The sequence below is a fragment of the Nipponia nippon genome, unplaced genomic scaffold (genome assembly GCF_047370975.1).
Source record: "Nipponia nippon isolate SJK-2023a ecotype South Korea unplaced genomic scaffold, ASM4737097v1 scaffold_7, whole genome shotgun sequence".
NCBI lineage: Eukaryota > Metazoa > Chordata > Aves > Pelecaniformes > Threskiornithidae > Nipponia > Nipponia nippon.
The window spans coordinates 8,840,415-8,860,018 of NW_028262391.1; the positions used below are offsets into that span (position 1 = coordinate 8,840,415).

General features: G+C 41.4%; 1 protein-coding gene across 8 annotated transcripts in view; it reads right to left on the minus strand.

Moving 5' to 3' along the window:
• TIPARP (TCDD inducible poly(ADP-ribose) polymerase) overlaps positions 1-19,604 on the minus strand; it is a 43,130-nt gene that overhangs the window by 8,623 nt on the left and 14,903 nt on the right. For 4 of the 8 annotated variants that reach the window (XM_087740511.1, XM_087740517.1, XM_087740510.1 and 1 more), the window contains one exon: positions 13,287-14,287. In XM_087740511.1, coding sequence (XP_087596637.1) covers positions 13,287-14,287 — 1,001 coding nt within the window. Of the gene's footprint in view, positions 1-13,286; positions 14,288-16,442; positions 16,943-17,290; positions 17,936-19,604 lie in introns of those variants that run through there. The other 4 variants (XM_087740516.1, XM_087740514.1, XM_087740513.1 and 1 more) reach the window with 2 other exon arrangements.

The following is a 19,604-nucleotide window of genomic DNA, read 5'->3' on the forward strand; positions in this document are numbered from 1 at the left end:
TTTACGAAGTCATCTTTAGCAGTGACTGTGGAATGGCTCAGCAAACTGTTTCTAATGCTGTTTCATTAGTCAGTGTTAGAGACAGACAGCAAATTAAAGAAAATTCTTAAGTAGAGCACGGAGTTCTAAAGCTCTGCTGATCATTACACAATCACTGGTTTATTAGCAATCAAGAACTTAGGGAATTCATAGAAATTGAAAGAAATCACAGTTATATTCATTCCCTACAAAAGTTAACTTTTTTAGAACTGGGATTAACATATTTCCAAAATAATGCTGTTTACATAATTAGTTTTCTACTTTTATAATCTCTTTACAAATTGTCAGTTTAGTGCTATTCATTAACAGTTACTAATCTTTGGCAACTGGAAATGCAGCTTTTGAGACTATATAAAATATTTTCTTTGAATTCTTAACAGTAAACATAAATCAAGCTGATACTTGAAATCTACAGTTTACTTTTAAACTCTGGCACATTAATACCACAGACATCGAAGTACTGTATCTGAAATTTGCCACATCAAGTGACAGCTTTTCTAAACATCTCTATGATTTTATGAATACAGATTTGCTTGAGAATAGCTGCAATTTTGCTAGCCATTTCACACTCTTACTGGTACAGTTGCTGAAGAGTTTTATTATACTACTTTCACAGAAAACTACTGAAGAGTTCCCACTTTAAAAAATGATGATCAGCTGGAATGATCCTTCATTTCTCAATAGGAGGTACAGGTGCGTAGCTCTTCTTAGTGTTTATCATCATCAGTTAATTGCATTTGGGTCTGTATTAAGCGGTTTCTTGACATAGACAAGAAGGCAATCTGTCTGTTCCTATGGGCTCGCAATCAGGGTTTGGGTACATTTAAATTGCTCTCTTTGTTTTTCATAAGCGTTCATATAGACTTAAACAAAAAACATAGAGTAGTCCCAAAAGTCAAATCGAATGTCTTAAAAATGCAACTCCCTGAGCTACTTTTAAAATTGTTTGGACACAAAATCATTCTTTTTGCAATTTCTCCAGCACCCCCAGACCAAGCCCCAACCAGCACGGGTTTTGTCCGACTCATTTCGGGGACAATTCACCCCGAGGGCGGCTGTCCCTGCCGCAGCAGACCTGCCTGCGCCGCAGCAGACCTGCCTGCAGTAGGAACGGCTCCAGCCAGCTTTCTTCCCCTTTACGCTGAGAACTTGCTACCGAAAAGGAACACCTTGCCGGTTCCCTGCACATGGTTCTCTAAAACGTGTCATAGAACCACACTAATTAAGATGAAAATTTTGTCAAGATACCACTATCACACCAAATCCATAGAAGGTTTAACAGTGTGTTCCCTACTGGCGTCAACGGCATACAAAATCATTACAGTTAGAATACGAGTACAGGAGGAAACCAGCTATTCTGCGTAGGAGGTGTATTTTAATAACCCGTGTCTTCCCACCCAAGCTGCAGCCCACCACGAGAAGCTGGATACAGTAATTAAAGCTGACCTTCCACAGCCCACTGCAGCAGTGGCTAGTGCATGGGCACCCACACGGCTCAAGAAATCACATATTAACACTAGCACGACAAGACAAACATCGGATACAAGTGATACAAGACAGATCTAGTCAGAAGGAAAACTAACGCTAAGCAAAATAAATGACCAGTACAAAGGGACTGAAAGTAAATGTAAGGCTTAAAAAAATACACATACTTTATGGAATGAAAAAACTAGTAACAGATCACCCCACCTTCCTGGTATGTAGTCATTTTGTTCCATAACAACAAGCTACAATCTACTTCATTTGAAAACAATGTGTGAAATCATGAAGACATCATCTCTCTGAAATATCAAGCTGTGTTGTTATTTAGAGTATTTGCAAGCAGCACCCTAAACATGATTTTCTCAGTTAATTTCTTCATACATGTATTTTTAATGCTGCTTTAGGGACATTTGCTTTTTCTTATCAAAACATAGTCTTACAATTCTGAATTTCAGTGCCTAATAAAGCTGTCATTTTTGCAGAAAGCACGTTTAGCGATTGATATTGCTTATATTATCCTTTTGGTGTGAGGAGTTGGACTCACTGTTTTGGGGTTATGTTGCAGCTACAAACCGAAGTCCTGAATCAAGACCCCCAGATACTGTGCTGCATGTTGTATGGAACAAATACCCAAAAGATATTTCTCAATACAAAACCTCACAATTGGAGCATTCATTCTCACTTTGATCTCTTTTCAAGTCAAGCACCATAACACGGTTCGCCCTACTCCAAAGATCTGTGACCTCCAAGAAAGTGCGAAGAAATGGAAAACCTTTTCTTTATGAGTAAATTATTTTCTTCTAAAAGTGGTAAAACCCAGAGGATTATTTAATTTTATTATAATTTTGTATGTTGCATGTGTTATAGTGAAAACTGATAATGAAAAAATGTTTGCAGTAGTTCTATGCTAATGCAGTGCAAAGTAAAGAGAATCTGAAAACCAATATACACTCTAAACATGATAAAGATTACCCTTTAAAAGTAATCACATACTGATTAATATCCTAAAAAGTTAAAGGTCTGTAAAATTCTGAACACTGGAGAACAAATTCCACAGGCATTTGAAACATGGCTGGCTTCTGATACATGACTTAGGTATCAATGGGTTTAACTGGGTTAAAATACAGTCTCCAACAGACACACATAGCTCTGTAGCAAAGCAAGGAGAATCAAAGTAATGCAATGGGAGGGACCCTGTGGAAGGAAAAACATTTTTCAAGATGAACACAGTATGAGACTGCTTTTCCTCATGCTTTTATTGCAGAGCAAGCAGGTCTTCAGGATGAACTAAAACTCCAGGTTGACAATGCATATGCAAAAAAGGGTATTTGTGTGCAGACATCATCTAACTGCAAAGCAGGTGGGGAACTGGAGGGTTCTTACATGGCTTTCTACTAGTAGTGCTGCAACAACATGAAAGCTTCACATACAATTCCAGTAAAACAAATTGCGGGAAGTTTTTTCCTACAACAAACAAAATCTGTGCACAGCTAAGTGTGTATCTACATATCTCATAGGACTCTGTTTAAGATTTACAAGGCTGACAGCTAATGACAGCTTACAGTGAAAATAGCGTCTCTGAGAGCTAAACATTTTTCTGCGAAACCTTTCTAGAACATGCCAAATTATTTCTCAGTACTGAAAAATGCAATGATTGTCTGCTGTTCGGAATTTTTTACATTTTTGTAGCTCACTGTTTCTGCCTCTTGTATATCACATTCCCCTCCCCTGTAAGCAAACTGAGAAGGACAGGATGGCCGTCGCTCATCGACACATGCCGACAATTCGCTGTAACAAGAACCCAGGCATCAAGCACCGAAACAGCCAATTACCACCCCTTCAAACATTCTTCTTGAAAGCCTATGTATGATACAACACATTAAGTGTTCTTGTTTTCCCATTCCTAAATAGAACTGCTCCGTCTGTCTGACTGTAAAGGTCAGAGCGTTTCGGAGTGACCCACCTTTTGGTGCGTGCCCGTGACACAGAGAGCAGAGCTCTCAAAGCTCCCGGGCACCTAGCACTGGCGTTCAGCTTGTTTAATACATATCGATCACTCTTCAGTTAAAGATGGGGACACTGGCTCTGTGCAGTTGCTACCTGGGTTTACTCACAGTTTCTCTCAGAGTAAGACCTGCAGCTCAGAACCCAAAAAAGCACTCTCTAATTATTTCCTGAAGAAAAAATGTGGTCAAGAGGCTTCTTGGTAAGGTATCCTCTATCCGTTTTCCTTAGCTGTGAATAGGGAAAGGTTCAGCAGTTTCAGGATGTAACATAGCAGAATCTTCCTGAAACTCAAAACTTCTGTTAAATTAGGGATGCTTTAAAAATGGTATTTTTATTTTTCAAGTTGGTAAAGTGTTTAGAATGCTACTTCCCATTAATTTTAACAGAAGATTAAGTGGCCAAAATACATAAACACCCTGAAATCCACACAACAGTGTTTTATTTTTTTCCCTGAATACTTTAGCTAAAAACTTTGAAACTCCACACACATTTTCTACCTAACAATAAATTATTCAGAATAACACTGCATTATTGTATACAGCTGAGAATTTTAGACAAATGCCTTTATTTAAGTGACTGCATCTGAAAAACACACTATGTGCCCAAAGCCTACCTGATTTTTCTTTTCCTCATTATAACATTGGGAATAAGGAAAGAGAGTCTTTTGCAAAAAAAAAAAAAAATTACTATATATATACACACACTGTATATAGTGTGTGTATATATACACTATATTATATTAAACATAAAATATATATTACTCCAATGCTCATTTACATTCTTTAACAGTGTATTTCTCTATTTGGAACTATTAACTTTTTCAAATTACAACATTTACTGGCTTTTAAGCTCTGAAATCCTAAAATATATTTAGCAAAGTTGTTTAATAATAGCTCTTCAGTTAAAGCACTTCCTCTGTATATTAAAAAGCCTATTACCGGCTTACATAATGCAAAGCCATGAAAAAAAAAAAAAGAATTGTGATTACAGCAAGTGATTGTGTGATTACATTCCTGGCTTCGGCTTTAAGACACCAATGATGAAAGCAAATGCGACAACTGTACTTCTCAACTGCCTGAGGCCTAAATATAGGCGAAAGACCCCAAATTTAGGGTTCAAGAACAGTAAGGATGAGAGATGCTCAAGGTTACGTCTGATATGTTCTTTAGCATAACATCACCCTATGTTCAGTACAGTATAATGATTTACTACTTCTAAGTACAGCATACACTATCTAAAGTAAAGGGTATCCTCCATGACGTATAGATTATGGATAACATATAGATTGGGAGAGGGAAAAACCAACAATAAACCACCACACATCACCTTGTTTTGTGCCCTGGAGGGAGCATGACAGAACACGTAACACGTCACAGGCACATGACTGCGCAGCTAACTGCCCCTCCGGGAGATGCTCACATACAATGGCGATGAAACACTTGGGTACTATGATGATGACAGAGGCAGAGCAAACACACAAAACCAGCAATTAAAATCCTTTCTTGTGTGTCCAGGTGAAACAGATCCGTCCCAACACTTCCTCTGCACCGTCTCCAAAAGACAAGCTCCATGAATGGGGTCCATCACTCTCTATACTCTTCTCGGGCGGTTTGTGTTAAGGAGAAGTTTGTAGCTAAAATATTTAAAAAAACAATCTAGCATTGTTACTCACGGACTTTGAAGTGTCTATCTGGAAATATCAGTCTGGAGAAGAGCGGGAAGATGATGGAGGCATTTGTCAGATGTTTTAGAAAGCAGGAAATGCATTCAAATACCTTCGTGGGGCAAAGCGTTACCCCCCCTGCCTCTCTGCATCATGCAGCAGGAACAGCCTTCAGTACTGCTTGAAACCAGTAATAAAAACAATGCTGTCTTTTTCTACAGAAAAAATTATTAACCCTCTCTACAAACACCACAAAACTTTGCCTCATCTTGCTTCTGAGGTAGAAAATTACTATCCCCATTTTTCCCCAGGAAAGACAGATGCAGAGAGAGACTAAAACAGACTCCAAAGTCCCACAGAGAATCTCCGACAGAGGTGGGAACAGAGATTTCTTAAGAACTTCTCTTCACTGACGAACCAAACAAAGGTCTCTGTTTATAAAACAAAGCAGTTCAATGGAATTATTTGTACTGGAAGAATAAGCATACTGAACTCTCTTAAGAATATGGCACACAACACCAAATTTGGTGCTGTGCAACAGCACAGTTCAAAATAAAATTCAAGCACGAGTGATCTCAATAGCAGAACCTGGTTCCCGAATAAGTTACATTTTCTCTGTACCCTAACTATAAAAAATAGCACAAAGACATAATCTCTTCAGGACACTGAACTGAGTAGGTACCTCGACTAGCAAGTTACAACACTGAAGTCTTCTGTGAGATGAATGTAGCCTGCTAAAATAAGGATATTTGGGCTCCCTCTTCCTTGCATTCTTCTGAAGAACGTCGGTCTTATGTGTGAATTTTCTGTGCTCTCTCCATTCAATAAGACAAATGTTCGCTAGATGTTATGTACAAATAGATGACTAGGAGAAATATTTTTTGTAAACGCTATGAAAATGCATGTGGTTTCGAACTCCTCTCCTAAGTTCAGTTACATGTCATGAGTCTTACCGCAAGCAGGGTTCAGAAAAAAAAGAAACCTAGCGATCAACAAAGGCCTGTACAGGAAATGAAACTCGGTTCCCATCAGAACAGCTGTGATACAAAGCAAGACTGAGAGTTAAACACCACTTAGATGATGAAACTGTTGATTTCTCTCTATGACTAAACCAGTTCCTCTCTGCAATAGCAACAACCTGAGAGCCACTCAGGGGAACAAATGAGCTTAAAAGAGCCAAACAGGTACGAAAACTTTTTGTACTTATGGTTGAAAGATTAGTCAAATCGAACTCAGCAACTGTAGGAAATGTAAGTCAGGCATTTACACTTTCTGGTGACCCAAAATCAGCAATATTTCATCTTATTTGTAGAAAACTGTTGTTTGAAGTTGCAGGCTCTAGTCCAGCTTAGGGTGAGGGACCAAGTGTTTGAACTCCACTGCATGACGCTGAACTTCACTTAAAGTACATCCTCTTAACAAGATCTTTCTTTTTAAGCAGAGGTACTGGTAGTTTGAAATAGAAACATAAGATGTTGGACAACAGCAGCCAAAATTTGCTCCCATCGAAACCAATACCGAATCCATAGCAAGTAGCAGTAAGCAAGGGCCCAGGTAGCACTCACGAAGGGACACTCTTCAAACAGCTCTTCACAACACAGCAATTAAAATGCAGCCAAATCCTAGTTATCGCTCTAAGGAGTGTGAAGGAAAACAGGAACCTTCCCTCACAGAAGCAATACTTAGCACCAGGGCAAGAACAAAAACAAGCTGGTAAACACAATCCCGCAGTCTTGATCTTATCAGCACCTCATCATTCTTAAACTGAAGAGAGGGGTAGCAGGTGACAGGGCAGGAAATTAGTTTCATATTTTACTTAATTTGTTCCCTCACCATGTCACGCTGCTTCTCTCTGCTGTGACTGTAAGCCATGCAGGAGGTGTACAGTGAGAAAGATTCAGAAAAGAGAAAGGCGCTACATATAGATTTACCTCTACACTTAAAGGGCTCCATCATCAGAGAAAAAAAAAAAAATCTATCAATATAGTAGCAGCTTTACTGCTTTTCCTGTATTTATTTTTTAAAAAATTGGAAAGGTAGGTTTTCTTCTCGTTACAACTGGTGACTGAGGGTGCTTGAAAAGCAATCTTCTGCAGTTTTCACAGTGAGAGGGTCTAGCCTGACTTGAATGTTTGTAAATCTGAAACAGCTGCTGGGATACTAGTCCAGATATATATGCAGCTTAGATTAAAGTCTGGCCCAAGATCTTTTCTAGCGGGGCGGGGGGAGAGGGGAGAAAAATCCACCAAGCTCTCTCACACACAAATACCACCTCTGGATCGGGAAGTCATTGAGGCATGACTGCCGAGAAGCACGGTTGTTCTGTTCTGCTCTTCCCAAGAAACCCACTGTTGGCCACTTTTGGACGTGAGGTACTGAGTTAAAATGGTCCTTCGGTGTGAACTACCATTAAGTTCTAAAAATCTGTAGCAATAAGGGTGTCAAACACATTCAAATCTTCCACGGATTACTGCATGTACCATATTTCATAATTCAAATGCAAGTTGCATCTTCTATTTGCAGTAGAGGATAAACATGGATGTCCTTGTCTGAGGTAGATTGCTGGTTTCAAAGGTCTCCTACCCACACCAGATGAGGTGCTTTGCATAGAGTTTTGTTCGTTAGTTTTAATGTTTATACCGGTAGGTGTTCTAGAGACAGCACAAGCACAGCTCTGAGTGGCAACAGAGCTGATCTAGGACAGGGGTTTCATGTCACGAGAGAGGCATTTGCTTTCACAAAGCTGCAATATGAACACTTTCTAAAGCACTTTGATGAAGTCTAAAGTCCATTTTTCAAAAATGTTCGGCACAGACATGCCTACTGCTTTTTTTTTTTTTTTTTAATCCAATCTCAGGACTTAAAATGCTTCTGAGACTTGTGATAAATAATGAAACGGCACCAATTTCATCCATGCTTCATGTAAGACGGTCATATACAAGTCAAACTCACAAGTGACCACCAATTCTGGACGTTTCAGTTTCTGATGTTCCACCCAATGTTTCATATCACACTCTCCACCTGGAGCTTCCCCAAAAAAGGACTCCTTTATACATTTGACTAAAAGTACCAAATTTTGCAATTATTACTCAGCTCAAATCCCTACCAATTTCAACACATACGTGTACCACCTAGGAAGGAACTTCATGATCACTGCTCTTGCTAAGCAAATAATTGTAACAGACTCTTTCTGTTCCTCATCCTTACCAAAACGGGCAGGCAGGCAATGCTACAACACTGTGCCTGCTGGAATACCTGTAAGCAACTCTTCTGAGCAATCTGTCTCACCAATTATAAATCTTTGTTTCAGAAAGGACTGTTTTATTACGGTAAGTACACAGGGAACAGACTGACCTCAACCCGAAGCCAGGTGACAGCTGTTTCCAAACTGTAATCTGTTTATTGACGTGAAACAAGAAAAGGGATATATGAGTGATTGCCGATTCCTATGGCAGCTCAGCATAACACTTCTAACTTCCCTAGATTTGTGCAGCTAGAAGCCAATTAGTTTTATTTCATATGTAAATAATACTGTAAAGTGGAGCAAATAGGAATTCATTGAAGCGTACTATTATAAAGCACAAGGCAAACACATCTAAAATCACTTCACATGCTTTTTATTTAGAGTCTCTGTCTTGCATTCCTTCTAGCAAGGAATTAAAAGAAGTCCAAAACCATTCAGCTGTGTACATTCAAGAAACACCACGCACAAAATCGCCAGGCACAGTGAATTTCAGCTGTTTTCTCATCTCCGGTGTTATCAATAACACATGAGTTATCTCGTACACTGTGGCAGCTGTGCAGATCAGAAAGATAACTTCCTAAATTTAACTATTCAATTGGTCAGACAACATGCAGAGTCTGTGAACAACTGAAATGCTTCCACTGCGCTCTGTATGATTTTAAAATCATATAAACATATTCTAGCAGCATCAGAGAAACAAGTTATCCCATGAACACAAGAACGAAGGAAAAACTGGTTTCCTTGACATTATTTTTCTCCTTACCTTTCCTTCCCAGGTGACTCCATACACCCATTGACAACCCCATTGGGGAACACACAGTATCTACTCTGACTTCATCCAAGAGCCATGCATGTACACCAAGTAATTAGTCAACAGCTCCCAGGCAGAATACATACCATTGGAGGTCCACCTGCTTTTCCCTGACTGGAGCCGTTTCATTTTGGCCTTTCTCTTCTAGCTAGAAGGAGCCATTTTATAAAACTTACAGAAATTAAGGGGGGGGGGGAAGAAAAGAAACCAAAGCAACTATGAGAAGGTGATGTTTCACGTGAGTTGGGATATGCCAGGGTACACATAGTTGAACAGACGCTGCTGTTCCCATGGCACACAGGGATGTCTCTTTGCCAGAAGGGGTGGAATTTTCAGTCAAAGAGGGGGAACTGGTGGGTCAGGAACTGCAGGGTTGTTTTAAACAAATCCTCCTATAATCAGTAATCATGTTGCTTATTTTGAAAAGCAACATATACATGATTGGACAAGTGTGTATGCGTTGGGGGGAAACCTGCTCAGTTCTGCAGCCAAGTATTTCCCCTTACTAAAGAGCACCTTAAAATACCCCAGCTTGGGTACTCTCATGCTGGAGAGCAGTACTTGGCATTGTTCTCTCAAATACTTGGCTGCAAGCTGGAACTTCTCCAGGGCCTCTCCTCACATGTATGAAGAAAACTGAGTGCTGCTAAGTATTTTAACCTGCTTGAATTCATATTCCCCCATTTGTTTAGATAGCTTGGTATTCGGCTCTAAATACTTGATAGACTTAAGAAAGCAAAAATATAAACAAGTTACGATAAAGTTTTACATTCAGTCTGAGGCCAAACTGCAACGAGTATCTGAAGCAGTCATATTACAAAGAAGTAACTAAACAAGGTTCACCACTTCTCCTGCTTTAAGATCATGTTTCCTTAGGTGGAAGACAACAGCTGAATGTGTATTTTCCATTACTCATCTCAGTAACATTGATATGAAGAAGCTATTTATATAAATCTTAGTTGAAGAACATAACATTTGAATTTAGAGCTCATTCTCTAATTGAGCCAATAGCCCAACACTTTCTTGAACAGCCCAGCTTTCTTGGAGCAGCACACAATGGCAATATTACGCATGCAGACTGTAATGAGGACTTACTACACCATATAAACTGTGTTTAAAATGAAGGAGAATAAACAACTACCACCCACTGGTTGTCAGGCTGGCTTCTGCACAGCCTTTCTTGGACATGCAAACTGCTGAACAGACATTTCCTTGTTGTATGCAATCTGTATAGATAGGCCTGTAAAGCTAGTCTGACCACAAGAGATTAATAGCTTTAGCCAAATAATGTGGTAACCATGTGAACGATGAGCTGTTCTAGCATGTTTGCGAGCCTCTCAGCAACGTTCAACAGGCTGCTATCTGCATCTTGTTGCCAGGAGACACAACATCGCCCAGGAACATAAGGGAAGCCAGGTTGCAGTGACCACCAGTGAACTCCATGAAGAGTCACACCGAGTCCAAGCAGTCCACATCGAAAGCTTTAGCAGGTTCTTCTGATACCAGATGATGTTGCATAAGAAGAAATTGGCGACAATACATAGTAAAACATTTACCCCCCACTTCAAAATCTAATTTAAAACCATGTTAAGTCTAAGTTTTAATGCATATCAGATTCAATGTTTGAAGTCAGATGCTCTAGTCTTAAAAAAAAGTTTCACTCCACTGATACTTGTCCACAAACATGAAGCTCTTCCAAGGGATGCAATACATACAAGAGTTACAGAACTTGCCTATTTGTCATTCCATGGTAAGTGGATATCATAAATTTACAAGTCATCCAACCTTGCATTGGGGCATGATTTTGTAGCACTGACTGAAGCAAAAGTCTTCACAATGTCTTTTAAGAGAAGGAAGAAGAGTACAGGCTATAGAATTAGCAGCTCGAAACAGGATTTATTTAGAAAATACTGCTGTTTAAAATAATTTTAGTCTCAGGAGACTACTTTTACCTGAAGACGACAGTTAGGCAGACACTCACTGGGTAGCCAGTTCAACTCCACGAGATGAAGTCTAGTTTGTATTCAAAGAATCTGCCTCCACTTTGACAACAGTTTCACGCTGACTGCAGAACCAGCAGCAGAGCTCTGACCCAGCACACCTGGGTTTTCTGAGATCACGCTGTCTCTCTGACTGCATTCACAGTTAACAGAATGTCATGTGTCTGGCAACACGCGCGGTAAGTTTCTTCCCGACCAGTTCAGACAGACAGAAACTGTGTGTACCAAGAGACCAACATACCCACTAGACTGGAAACCTGCAAAGTAAGTGTAAAGGCGGACAACGCTATTCAGCCAATTTTACAGGCTGGAGATGACTAAGCAATTATAAAGCATTGTTTCTTTTAAAATTAATCATTCTTAACTTCATCACGGAGAATATGTAGTTCGTGTGTGTAGCAATGGATTCTGTGATACAGGCTTCAAAAAGAAAACTTTTTGCTCATTTGCACAGAACTCAAATTTAAATTACTTGCATGGGCTTATCTTATTTCTACATTTGCTGGTTTATTTTTCAGAAATCATTTAAAATACTTGGAGAAAATGGAAGTTTCTCTGTTGTAAAATACAGCAAATTTTATCTGCTGTGCAGTTACAAGGATTTTTTTTTTTAATTTTTAAACAGACTGGCATATTTTTTCAAGACAATTCTATAAAATTGTTATTCCCTATAACATATAATTCTTATTTCCTACTTAACTTTCATTTTCAGTGTGGGGTATCTATATTCTGGTATTGTGTTCAGTAATAAGGATGAATCCGTAGGCTGATGGAGCCTGAGTTTTAGTGCCTAATCCAACATCCAGTTAGGTGAAAGTAAAGACTCACATTGACTTTAAGCATTAGATTGGGTCTCTGATGCCTAACGAGAATCTCAGCATAGTAAATGAAAATTAAAACATTAAGGAAGAAGGGATATACTTCTTCAGGAAGTGGAAGGAAGAAAAGGCAGTGAGAACAAATCCACAAGAACTCAGATGGCAAAGGCAATTTGAAGTTTTTACTACGCAACTACAAAAGTGTCGCTTTGAACTGACTGTGACTAGAATGAATTGCACCGGGCTTACAGGTTATGGCAGGGCAGATAAGATAGGAGAAATTTGCATTGTATGTTTCCTCCGGGGGGGGGGGGGGGGGAGCAGTCTACACCCTGCACTCGTACAAATACGGGCTATATAGATCTGATGAACTTGTAAACATTAGCACTCCCCGCTACTATTCAAAATGGAACCTGCATTATAAAAGTCGAAGAAATTTTGTTTTAGATCTCAGGGTGCAGGATCAAGCCTAAATTGATAACATAACCAGGGAAACTTAAAAGCTGCTTTCTAATTTCAGAAAATGAGCAGATAAATACTACGATGTATAAAGGAAACAAAAACTTCTAATAAATGGTTTAACATTTTTAGATGATGACTTAAGTAGATGACCAGCATTTCTGAAGGTATTGCTCAGGTTGTTCACAGTGAATTAGCTGAAACATCACCATGGATTAGCAACTACATGAAATTTCCAGTCAAAGGACTTAACAGAGTACCTATCTGATTTTATTTGCTTAGAATGTAATTATGAAAACTGTGCTTGGAGTGCATAAAGTCAATCTGGATTCACAGTGACAGAAAGAAACTGCTGTATCATTCCTCTTTCAATTGCTTCAAAGGTTCATTCGTGCTGCCACTTTTTCTAATACAGAGAAAAGACTAATTCGGAACATCAAGGACAAGTACGATGTTAGACAACAGTCTCTGTCAACTCTCTCAATTTCTACAGAGCTGAAGTTTTCTTATTTCACACACTTCAAGTCCTTCAGCTTCAAAGAATACTTTCCAGATGATAAATAGCAGCTTTAATAGGCGTGCAGGAACTTTCTGTTGTGGCAAACTTGTTAGATATTATTCTGGTAACATCATCACAGGGTTTATAAAACACTTGTATACAAAACATCAGGAAAAAAGAAAGCGCATTCTGTTATATTTCTGCACCACTGCTCAGTTAAGCACCCTTGGCTTTGCTAGTAAGGGAGTAAATTCAGTTACCTACCGATATTTCACTTTGATCCTATCATTGTCAGGGTTGCAGTAGAGTCTTTCCAGATGCTCCTGGGAATCATTGGTCACACTTTGCCAGCTCTGGGTTGCTGTCCTTCTCACTTGCCAATGATAAGGCAAGACTGTGTGATGTTTGGGACAATCATTGCCATAAACACAAGTGCCCTGCAGAAAATCCACACAGATTTCTATTCCATCTTCCTGATGGGTGTGATATTGCAGCTGGTTCAAGAGCTCAAATACCAGATCAAGAGAAGCTTCTTCACTTTTATCCTGGAATATCCCAGCACTGAATTTATTACTTGGGCTCAAATTGTATTGCATCGGACAGCTGTTCTCTTGGAATAAACCAGATGTGTAGCTTTCCAGAATCTTGTCTGGGAACAAAGGACAAGCTGCACCATCACTAGCGGTTGGGTGCGAAGGATGATCCTGGAATGATTCATTACTATTATCAGCAGCAGTTCCAGGAGTAGTTTCTGGTGAGAAGCCTTGCTCTCCTGACTGGACATCCTGCTCAGGATGCCCAGAAGAAGGACAAGCTACTGGCAACTGACTCTGCACATCTGGAGCTGCTGGCATCAGCACAGTCACATTACTTTCTGGTTGGGGACAAGAAGTACCAAGGTCCAGAGTCTTTTTCACAGCAGGTTCACATAAATCACTATGACCGCCACTTTGGCCTCGAGGCACAAAGACCCTATCCAAGGTCCCAGCTCCCAACAAACTGGTAAAGATTGGCCGCAAAGCCCGGAGAGTTTCTGTGTCCAGTCTCTTCTGCACTTGCTGCTTCTTCTTGAAGCAAGGCTTCACTGGTGGTATCTTTTCAGACAGTCTTATCTGAGGAGGAAAGTCCTCTGAAGGAGGGCACTTCATTCCTGGGCAGTGAGCCTGCTGCACAACACGCGCTGGCTTTGGTTCAGTGTCCATCGGACACAGAGTTTGCTCTCTCCAAATCACTTTCAAATGTCCCAGAGCCTCACAAGAATCAATCTAGGGCAGAAAGGAAAACAAGACAGTTAATCTCTCTAATTGCTCATGGTTGACACGAACAAGATCACCCCTGGAGAGGATTTCGAGCCAGCAACAGCAAACTCCTCCCCTCTCTGTGACTGCGGGTAGCCCCTAGGCACGTAAAGCATGAAACCAGCTAAACTCAGGCTAATTAATCCCAAACACACACTCATCGTCTTCTCACACATGAAATCTCAGAGACACTCAGGCACGCACACACAGTCCCCTGGGGGGGGGGGGGCAGGAAAGGGGGATGGTCTGATGCCTTCCTCCTTGTGATGATGTTTAATAATAAACAGCGCTTTAGTTCATTATATTCCACAAAAGTGAACATTGCATTGTTCATTTTTATGCCTCCCTCACACACAGACCTGAAAACAGAAGCATTAGCACACATACAGCCCTGAATGTTCCCACCACACTTAAACATTCATGCACCATTTCTTCTTCCACCAGATAAACGGGCAGATGTACACACTCCCATTCCATTCCCGTAGATCTTCCCTCACACAACCTCACACATCCACCCAGCAGCATTGTCAGAGAACTGCTGGCTTCACTTAAACGAACGGCAAACTTCATATTGACTTCAGCAGGGGCCAGGATTTAATCCTTGGGTTTTTATACACAGGAATTCGAGTGCTTACACCCTGTTCCTCCTGCTACGCATCTGACACTGACAGTCTCATACATGTCCAGACACTCCCACTTCACACACAGCCATTCTCACATGCCCACACACTCTCGCACTCTGACTCAGACGCACAGGCTGCACTCCGTCACCCTGCTGTGACACACCAAGCTCATTTCCCTCTCGCAAGGCTAGTCAACAAGAATTAAACCCGGGCAGTGAAGAAAACAAAGGGGTGCCAGTTACTCAGGAACAGAGAAAAAGTCAATTATTTGCAAGATGAAACATATATTTTTTCTAAAGTACAAATAAGTAGTATGTCTTGTATGTCACCGGAAAGCAAGCTCTATACCTTTTAATCAGGAATCTTGCAATATTTGATTACATTTAATTAAACCCTCTTCAATCTCCTTCCACATAGCCTCAAAGCTTAGAGTGGAGCACATTAAGGATTACTTCCTGGATAAATGCATTCCAAGCAAAGTAACTTCGCATGACAAAACAAAACCTCAGAAAACAGATAAAATTTGGCAGTAATTTCTTACTACTGATGATTTGCTCTGGAAAATTTCTCACCGAGTCTTCCTTACTTTGGAACATTCATTTATAAGGCTTTTGCACTACCCTGGGAAACAGCACATCAGGATTGCCAGGAAAAAGAAAAGAAGTTGTACCTCTCCGGTTGCCCTTTTTCAGATTAAATTTAAAGCAACCAGTATATTTGTTTGCCAGTTAAAACAAACTCTAAAATTATTGGTATCTCTGTTATTCCTCCACGACATACCAGGCAATTCTCTTTCTAAACCACCAAGGGTACCTTAAACCTTCAAGTAACTTCAAAGGTTTAAGAATCCTCAACTCCAAAAGGAATCAGATGCTTCATTTCACCCTGCCCAGGTTTAACAGCCCCTGTGATGTGCAAGAGGATCTCCCAGGGTTTAAGGGGTCCTGCTATGCCAAGGACCTGAATAAGTGACTTCTGGTCATTTTCAGCCATATCTTTCATGCTATTTCAATGCCGGTATTGCTTCACTTGATTATCATTTAAGTTTTGCTGCTATTTTTAAAGAACTGCCTTAGTGTATAGAGGTGAATCCCCCAAGGACTCTAAAAAATAGAAAGCAGTGGGAACGAAGAATATCAGGATCTGTTGGCATTTCTATTTCAGCATTTTACCATCCCAAACCAGTTGCTATTATTTAGAAACAACACTGAGAATCACCAAGAGCAATGCTACATTTGCACAACATATTTCAACAGAGGAAGATCCCTTGGTGGGAGATTTCAGTCCCTAAGAACTCCCCATCTCACGCGAACCACACCTCCTTTTGCTTTGCCGAAGAAAGCAAGTCTAGTAGTCCTAAAATAAATTTAAAAAAAAAAAAAATACAAGCAACAGCCCAAACACAAAACATAACAACAACAACAGCAAGCAAACCCGGACGGACAGACCTCGCAACTTTCCCCAGGTTCCCCCCGCAGCGCTCCCCCACTGAAACCTACCGGCTTTTGCTCCCCTGGAGTGAGATTGCTGCGTTTTGCCCCAATTTAAGGACCCCTTCAGAACAAGATTAGCCTTCTGGTGGGGGGGGGGAAAATCAACTGACTGCTGCAGCCAGGCGCTCGCACGCCAGTATTTCCACCTTAAAAATGCAGAAACGCCTGCGTCTCAGGTCGCACGTCCCGGGCTGTTTCTCGAGTTGCCTTGGGGGTTACCAAGAGACGGGGGCGCGGGGAGGGAGGGAGGCAGGTCGGGAGCAGCCGCAGCCGAGCCCCGGCGCTGCGGGGAGCGGCAGCCCGGGCTCACCGCCGCCCTGCCCGCCCAGCGGTAGGTGGCACGCCGCCCATCCCGCCCCGCAGCTCCCTCTGCTCTCCTCACATGTTCTCTTCGCTGTTTTAAGTATCGCTTCCCGAGAGCGCTCGGCAGGAGGCTGCGCGGCCCGGGGCGGAGCTCCGAGGCGGCGGCGCAGCCGCTCCCCGCCGCCTTCTGCCGAGAAGCCGGCCCGCCCCCGCCGCCCCGCTCCGCCCGGCCCCGGCCGCAAGCGCCGGCAGCCTCCCTTCCCCCCCAGCCTCCCCCGCCCCGGCCGCCCAGGGGCTCCGGAACGGAGCCGGAGCCGGCCGGGCCAAAGCGTGCCCGGCTCCCCCACGCGTGACAGCCCTTCGTGTCCCGTCGCCCGCCCGAAGTCCCGGTATTGAACCCGCACCGAACTACCGACACCAGAGAAAACTGGAAGCGCGGTGACTAGGTCATTCCCAACAGTAAAGGGACAAGAAATTCCTTTGCGTTTGGTCTACCACGCGATAAACATTTAGTTTCACGCCTGCAAACCTCGGGAGGCCCAGCGCCTTACCCACACGGGGCCGTGAGGAGGATTTCCTCAGGCAAAAAATAACCAGTAACAGGGCGATGACGGCAGGCCGGCGTGCGTGCGTGTGCGCTTGCACGCGAGGAGGGAGCCGCTTCCGAGAACGTGCAACTTTGTCAGCCCTTGCAGCTTAAAAGTCACGCAGCACCGTGGAATAAACAGTCCGCACTACAGCCGAAGATAGCACTCTCAACTACCAAACGGTTCTGAATTTCAGTGTAAGTTACTCGAAGAACACTAATTAATGACTAAGAAGCAAACCAGAAGCCCATCCTGGAACAAAGTCACCGTGACTCATTTTCTGTACCTACACGGCATGAACTCAGCCCCCTTCTCGCACAGGGCTGCCAGGATTTGGGTCTGTACTCGTTACTGCCTGTGACACACTCGGAAAAAGAAAGCATGAAGTACAGCGAATAGAATGAATTACAGTCAGTCACTATTTATTTACATGGCGTATTTTGTAAGTGGAATTCGTTAAGAGCATAGTTAACTTTCTTTGTCCAAAAGCCATGAGCGTGCTGTCATCTTTTGGCTGCGCGCTGTGCGTGTGTGAGAGCACGATGCGTCGGTTCAGCTGCTGGTGTGACGGCCTGGGACGCTTCCCTGGTGAATCACACGCTGCTATTGCTGCAGTAAATTTCAATGGGACACATCCATCAGTTCACACGGACTTGACACCACCAGAATTAAGTGCATCTGCAACGCTAATTTGGCCAAATGATATAACTTCTAAAGAGGTAAATAACATCAGAAGGGAAAATTTATATTGATGGAACACCTATTATATTACTTGTGTTATTGTTTTCTTTTTAAATAAAGCCAGGCTTTCATTCCTTATGTATATAAATGCTCAGAAATTATGTATACAGAGAATACAGGCATCTGGAAATAAACTGTCATTTTAAGATGACATAAGCTTTACAGTGCGTTTTGAAAATGCTGCACAGCTGCATTTATAATGCAGGGAGAACATGCGATTTCTACAAACAAATTACAGAAATTGAGCTTCATGCAGCTGGAGCTGACTTCTTATAGAATGACACAACAGAGGCTGAGTAAAGGCATCCATATCTACAGGAGCTGAAAACAAATTATCATCTGTAAATTAATTGAACTCTTGAGTGTCTGAAGCATCAGACAGACACAGCCTTGCACTCTGTCTGGCCTCGACAAAACAAGAGCTTTACCAAGCACAGTGACTGGCAATGTGTCATATCCTCATTTAGCAAGAAAGAACTGCATACACGCTTGCATTTATCTTCTATTACCAGAACACAAATTATCTGTTTGGAGTAGCTTAGTTCATGCATGAGATATAAATAAGTACCACATATGGCTGAACTGCACACTAAGGTACGCACAACTCCCACTGCAGTAGGATTGTAAGGATGTAACTGAGGAAAGGAGGAGGCCTGGAATAACCATCTTTCTCAAAACAAATGTATAATTAAAGGAAATATATCATGGCACACCAGCAGATCATACACCCACTTCTGAGGCTACCCCACACAAATATATAAAGAAACTATGACCACCATGAAAGCATGATCTCATTTTTAAATACACGTTTAAATCTTAAGCAAGAGAAAGAAAGCTTTAATTATTTCTTTCAGATGGTAAACTGCATCAGAGTGAATGCAGTAATTTAGAATTCTGACTTGCAAATAATGGAATAATCAGTATGCACACTTCACTTATTTGCTGATGAAAGAAGGGAAATGTCTTCAACTTAAATGTTCATGCTAAAAAAAAAAAGTTCTGAGGCTCCAACACATTTTTTTTCTAGTGACAGAAACAAGACCTCCTTTTCTACTTCAATACTTGCGCAATGAACATTCTTAACTTCTTAAAACACATCCAGTTACAGGAAGGTTAACTGTCCTTTTCTGATGTTTTATGTGAAGTGAAGTCAACAAATGGTGGTGGGAACTGCAAGGATGCTTCTCCGTTCCTCTGAAGCCATTAAATCCCAAGTCTATCTTGCAGAGACTCTTGCTCTGCATTTTCAACAAGAAGGGAGAGGAAGTCACAGCCACAAGCTCTTATTTTAGCTTAATGTATTTCTGCCAGATAATCCAGCAGAAAAGAAAGCTTTTAGACTCTGTCTTCCACAACTTTAAGAACTTTAAGAGTAGTATATACCACCATTTTAAAATCAGGCAATGGTAAGAAGGTTCCCATTAATACAAAGACCCAGAAATCAAAGTCTAACCTTTTCCACAGTTGTATCTCACATGTTCTCAGGATGCCTTTACCTTGCAAACTGCTGCTCCACGACCTTTGTTAGACTGCTCTA